Source organism: Aquarana catesbeiana, linkage group LG01 (genome assembly GCF_042186555.1).
Source record: "Aquarana catesbeiana isolate 2022-GZ linkage group LG01, ASM4218655v1, whole genome shotgun sequence".
Classification (NCBI taxonomy): domain Eukaryota; kingdom Metazoa; phylum Chordata; class Amphibia; order Anura; family Ranidae; genus Aquarana; species Aquarana catesbeiana.
Genome location: NC_133324.1, coordinates 629,512,290 through 629,519,220, shown reverse-complemented (window position 1 = coordinate 629,519,220; position 6,931 = coordinate 629,512,290). Strand labels below are relative to the sequence as shown.

The window sequence follows — 6,931 nt, the reverse complement described above, 5'->3', positions numbered from 1 at the left end:
GTTACAACCAAAAACGTGAATGTATTTCATTTGAATTTTATGTGATAGGCCAACACAATTAGGTCACTTCTGAAGGCAATCGGTTCCACTAGATTTTAGTTAGGAGTATCAGAGTAAAGAGTGCTGAATACAAATGCATGCCATATTTTTCAGATATGTATTTGTAATACATATAAGTCTTCAGTGCATAAGTCTTCAGTGCACTGAAGACTTATTCAGTCAATTTGCACCACAGTAATTTGCAGCCTTATAAAAGTGGAAACTCTATAATACTCTCTCTCTCTTTTTTCTTTGACACGTTATCATGGGATGGGAACATTAACAGGTTTCTGGGAAAGCCCTTCAAGATTGGCAGTAACAGAAATGGACACTAAGTGTTTTTGTTTTTAGCAGAAAAAGATCCTCAATGGTAGTTTCACTTCCTAAAAGCCTTCCTACAAAACTGAAATATAGATGTAAAATAGAGAATGTCAATATCCCCCGCTGATGACATCATGGGATTATGCAATCCAGTGCAAATGTATATAAACAGACCAGTGCTGCTGTACTTCACACAGCTGTCTACTCTTGATCAGAGAAGTTCCAACACCATCAATATGGACAAGAAGTGTGCTGTCATCATGTGTGTTGTCCTGCTCTCTACTCCTCTTATACAAGGTACAGTCAATGACATATTCTAGTATTTAGAATCTATGTATAAGCACAGACTGCCTGTCCTACTGTCTTTGCCATTGTCTGTATAAGCACTAATTGATCTATTTTTATTTTTGTATTCAGGGTTTGCCGTTCCTCGTGGAAAGCGCTGCCTGTGTAACAAGCTATCCAATCAGGTGAATGTCATGGCCCTGGCTCAAATGGATGTTTATCCAAGCAGCTCTCTGTGTGAAAACACAGAATATATGTAAGTAGAATGTACATTATGAATTACATAATGTAATTGATGTATCTATTGTATATGTGTATATATACTCACCCAATTGTTGGCATAGCAATCAACTACATGCCAATTTTCAACAGCTTAGGGTGGTCATACACATAAAAAAGGTGGGAAAATGTTGCAAACATCTGTCTTTCCTTAAATCTGTTTGGACCTATGCTCATCTTGGTTGATATGTTATAGCAGCATGCTTGCAATTAACACTTTTTTCATTATACAATAAATGTAATAGAAACATCTTTGTGCAAGGCAAGAATTTACATGGGTTGACAGCACTTGTTATTGCCCTTTACCCAAAGTATTTTATGGCCATCACATCAAAGTAGAGTGATTTAGGCCCTGGATACCCATAGAGTGATTGGTCACCAAGAGTGGCTGCCCACCTAATAGTCTCTGCAGTATGTATTAAGAAAAGCAACCATTTCAGTTTGTACATAAGAATACCATTTTTAAAAAGCAAAAATTAATGAGGCAAACCTAAAATCTTGCTAGAATTTCATTTTTCACAATTTTGGATATGTCAATATAAAAACAGTAACATCCATCGAAATTTTCACTATTTTAATTTTGTGCCATTTTTAATAGCCCTATATAATCATGTTGCATGTTCTAAATTTACTTGAAGGTCCTAAATGGATTTTAAGGAAAACAAAAATGGGGATATTTTTGCCTCTCTACTAAGCATACACCTTGCACCTCCACAATTTTTAACTTTTAGAGAATGGTGGCATGCTGATAAAATGGACAAGATAGTGTAAAGGCAGTATATAGAAAATCTCAAAAGCAACATGATATGAAATAGTTTCATTGTTTCATTCATTAAGGAGAAGTATAGCCAAAGCTTTTTTGGCTTTACTTCTCCTCTGGATCTCAGGAGTGCACTCTATTCGGCACCCTTGTGACTTATTTTCAGGCAACAGTGGCTAAAGCCCAATGTCGGCTGACATCACAGAGGCGGTCTGGTCCCATATGGTCTGGATCAACCAGAGCACTGTTGGCTGACAGTCTGCTCAGTGAAGGCTGAGAACTGAGTGATTAGCAGTTTTTGATTGCTCAGTTCTCAGTCTTAGAAGCAGCAGGGGACAGATGCAGCATCAGATCAATGCTGCATTCACCAAGTATAATTTTTTTTATTCCTTGAACATATACTTCTCTTTTAGGAACTGTCCAAATATACTAATGGCTTTCTTAATTTTGTTCTTCCTCAGAGTCACAGTAAAAAGCACGGGTGCTACAAAGTGTGTTAGTTCTGACCTGAAAGAAATAAAAGCTCTGCTCAGTGGAAAAAATCGGTAAGTACTATTTTTTTTTATACATCTCCAGATATTTGGTTATTTCAAAGTTTGATGTGCATGCAGCCAAAAACAATGTATAGTAGTTTGTTTTCCGTATTATATAAAGTGGGTAGGAGTGATTTTTTTTCAATGTATTGAAGTGAGATAGCTTAGAAAGACTGAAGGCATAGCTATATGCTTCTAAAATCATATCATATCTCACCTGTACTATAAAATTTACACTACTTTAGGCTTCATTCACACTAGCACTCCAGTGTTTAGGTTATCTAAACTCAGGATACATTATCTGAAAAGTACAAACAAATTATATGCTTGCTTCCCAGATCAATTTTTCCTGTGCTTAGATGTATCTGTCTTTACACGGGTTCAACCATGATTATGTGTACTTATACGGGCTTACGCAAATTTACATGCATTTATGAGCTTTCAGGAATTGCTAGACTTTCTAATTGGATACAGCTAAACTGACGGCACCTAAAAGCATGTTAATGCACAGTGTGAGTTATATCATTTATACTCATCACATGCATGAATGTGCATTTAGAAATGTCCTATAAATGTATATAAATGCATGTATGTCACTGCCAGTGTGAATGAGAAATTAATATCCTCTTGGGGTGAATGCAGCCCACTATATAGATACCCTTTGCAGAGATAAATAATTTATTATTATATGTTAGTGTTTATCTTATTTTTATTTAAGTTGTATTTATTATATAATACTAAATGTACAACATGCAATATCATATTGGCACGTATGTCTTATGATATATATTTTTATTCCTGCAGGTTTCTGAAAAACATCCCAGTGATCAGACACCCCTGAGTGATTATACAAGCTGAGTAATATGACAGAAAGCCTTTAAATAGATTAATTATACCTTCCCCACTGTCTTGTGACTACGGATAACTGGAATGATATATGCCATGCATATTTTTATATTTGTAAATTTGTCTATTTAAACATTGTTACTGTAAATACATATCTCCTGAGATAATTTTCTACCTTAAAAGATGTGAGTTTTATATTTTCATAAATAAATGTATTTGAAATGTTTAACGTGTGCTGACTCTGTTTTGATGGCAGCAAAAAAAGAAACATATTAAACAAAATTGTAATATACAGTGCGGTGAATACTCCTATGATTACTATTGGTATTATACTAATAAGAAACCATATTGTTCAAGGGATGCAGCAAGCGAATATGAATCACCTCCTTGGTTATTCGTATACTGATGCAACAACCAGTCCGATCTGTATGTACAACACCAAAGTAGATAAAGGGCTTAAATATGCCCCCCCCCAAAAAAATCCCACATTACCTAAATATGGAGTTGACTCTTCAGGAGCTATCCACTCAGGTCTCCATAACACCTCATTGTTCAATCCTCCAGGTCCTACTGCCCCTTCAATTAGTGTCTTTAGGGACAGTTTTAAGGGATTTAGATAAACTGCCCATCAAAAAGACACGGGGACATCTAGAGCTAAAAATGGGCCTAAAGAGGTTATGTGAAAGAAAATATCTGGTTATCTGCCCCGCCGATGGGGGGGGGGGGTGGAATTGTAATTCTAGATAAGGCTGACTATCCGAGTGAGATGTACGGAATTTTGGGAGATGGACAAACGTACAAAGAGACATCCGACAATGACATACAAAATGGAATTGGTTAAACTATTGGACAAAGGTTTGAATAATCGTATTTTAGACAAAAAAAGAGAGATCCTATTTAGTTCCATTTGCCCCCAGGATTCCCGTAATGTATTACCTCCCCAAGGTACATAAAAATCCCATACACCCTCCCAGACACTCCATCGTAAGCAGCAAAGATTAAGTAACTTCCCGCATTGGAACCTATATTGATTTTTATTTACAGCCATTAGTCAAAAAAATACCCTCATGAAAGTATCTGAAAGATACTAAGGAGACTATTAAACTCATTGAGAGGACTGACCTCCATGGTAATTAATTTATGTCCACAGCATTACTTCTGGTTTGATGACAAGTTTTATCTCCAACAAGAGGGTGTGGCTATGGGGGCCAAGTTCGCCCCCAGCCTAGCCAATTTATTTATAGCTAAATAAGAGGAGGAAGTTGTCTCTGCCCAGAGGAGTCCAGAGCTGGTCCTTTCGCAAGGTACATAGACGACATCCTCCTCCTATGGAATGGAGATCAGGAATCCTTACACCATTTCATTTCAGACCTTAATGCCAATGACAGGGGTATTTCCCTTAGTTATGAGGCTAGTAAAGAAAAAAATACGCTTTCTAGATTTGGACTAATCAAAGGTTTGAGTTTAAAACATACTTTAAACCAACTGACCGCAACAAGTTTATACCTGTTGATAGTTGCCACCATAGGTCATGGCTCAGTTCAGTTCCACGTAGCCAGTTTCTTTGCCTACGATGTAATTGTACCAGCAGTCATGATTTCCATCAACAGGCACTGATCCTGAAATGTAGGTTTCTTGAAAAGGGTTACCAGAGAGTAGAGTTGGACAGGGAAATTGAAAGCTTGGGCAATGTTGAAAGGAATTCCCTTTTGGGGGACAAACTTCAACAATAGAAAGATGAAAATTTTAAATGGTCCTTTTTTAAAGCCTTTTCAGTTCAACACAAACAAATTAAAGCTATTTTTAACAAACATTGGGATATTCTCAAAAATGACTGCATATTGGGTTCCATTGTACCGGAAAGGGCTAAAGTTATTTACAGCGGAGCCCCCCTCATTAAGAGGCAAGATTGCTCCCAACATAATTAATCCCCCTAAGAGAGCCATATTTTTTCACAAAATGCCAGGTTATTACCCCTGTCGCAAATGTAATGTATGTTGTTATATTTCCTGTGGAAGGAAAAAGACCAAAACCTTTGAATCCACAATAACTAAACATAGATATCAAATAAAACATTTTACTACGTGTGCTACCAAAATATTGTTTACCAGGCAAGCAATATGTAGGTAGAACTATACTTTTATTCTCTGTGTGGGTGAACGAACATATCGCGAATATAAAAAAGGGGAAAACTAATCACAATGTACCTAACCACTACTTAAGATACCATAATAAGAATCCTAGTGGCACTCAATTTCAAATTATTGATAAATATTTGCCACCATGGAGGGGAGCTGTCACGTACCTGGTTGGAGTCTGAAGTGACGAGGTCAGCCTCCCTTGTATTCCAGCCCAGGCCCCACTAAGAGTGAGACATAGGGTGCCAAGGGACAGGAGGAACACGAGTGCCTGTAGGTGTGAGTTGCAGAGCTTGTGGCAGAAGTCGTAGACTCTGAGATTCAGGCAGAACATCAAGTCTGCAATTGTGATGATGCTGGGTAGATCAACCGAGATTAAAGGGGAACTCCACCAGGCTTGCAGTTTCAGGAAATGGGGCTTGCCAGAGCTTCCAGCAGACAGGAGCCAGGAGTGCACTGTGTTAAATGGAGCTTGGAAGAGAGGAAGCCAGCTCAGGTGCTTGGAGGAGGCATGGAGCCAGACATTAAACAGGAGCAAAGTCAAAGGATCAGCCAGCGTCAGCAGCAAGCAGGCAGCGAAGTAACAGGGCATCAGACAGAAGCAACGTCAGGGATAAGCCAGAATCAGTAACCAGTAATCAATTGTTCAGGGACAAAGATTTGTTCATTATGGAAATAGAGCCTGTCCCTTAACTGAAGAGATAAGTCTTGAGGAGGTGGCTAATCAATCACATCTGCCTTTATTTGGGATATCAGGTCTCACTGAAGAAGAAGAAAATTCTTGGCCGGTAAGATAGTGTCAGGTTCCGAGGGTAGGACTGGGCCATGGAACATGTGTGACATCGCGTCTGGTTTACCATTTTTTGATAGGTAATATGGAACATGAAGCGGGAGAAAAAAAGTGCCCATCTTGCCTGCCGAGGTCTTAGTAGTTTAGCTGTTCTCAAGTACTCAAAATTCTTGTGGTCGGTGAAGATAAGGATAGGGTGAGAGGCACCTTCTAAGAGATAACACCGTTCTTCAAGTGCAGCTTTAATGGCCAACAACTCTCAATCTCCAATGTCGTAGTTCCTCTCAGATGGATTCAGTTTCTTGGAGAAAAAGGCCATGGGATGAAGTAACGATTTAGAGCCCTGACGTTGTGATAATATAGCACCTACTGCACTTTCAGAGGCATCTACCTCTAAGACATAGGCCAAGGATGGGTTGGGATGCTTCAGGATGGGGGCCGAGGTGAACAAGGCTTTTAACTGTTCAAAAGATGCTTGTGCTTCTGCGACCCATTGGAAGGGAACATGCTGTTTTGTCAGTTGCGTAATGGCGGTGAAAATGCCAGAAAAGTTCTTAATACATTTCCTATAAAATTTGGCAAACCTCACAAACCTTTGTACAGCTTTTCTGTCTGTAGGGGCCATTCCAGGACAGCAGCGACTTTCTGGGGATCCATGGAAATACCATCAACAGAAATGACAAGTCCAAAAAACGGAATAGTCTGTTTTTCAAAGTCGCACTTCTCGGCCTTTGCATAGAGGTGATGTTCATAAAGTTTGCCCAAGACCTTCATCATATGGGTATGATGTATTTCCACAGTGTCAGAGAAGATAAGAATATCATCAAGATAGACAATGATAAACAGATCAAGGTAGTCCCGAAAAATATAATTTACAAGGTGCTTGAAAGTAGCTGGAGCCAGAATGGCATGACTAAGTATTCGAAATGCCCAAAGTGTG

At 38.7% G+C, this 6,931-nt stretch overlaps 1 protein-coding gene across 1 annotated transcript; it reads left to right on the top strand.

Annotated features, from left to right (window-relative positions):
- Positions 1-467: 467 nt before the first annotated feature.
- LOC141127418 (C-X-C motif chemokine 10-like) lies at positions 468-3,292 on the top strand. The gene is made up of 4 exons (XM_073613834.1): positions 468-657; positions 778-901; positions 2,146-2,229; positions 3,022-3,292. Exons 1-4 carry the CDS (start codon positions 468-470, stop codon positions 3,056-3,058), a joined length of 435 nt encoding a protein of 144 aa, XP_073469935.1. The 3' UTR covers positions 3,059-3,292.
- Positions 3,293-6,931: the final 3,639 nt, after the last annotated feature.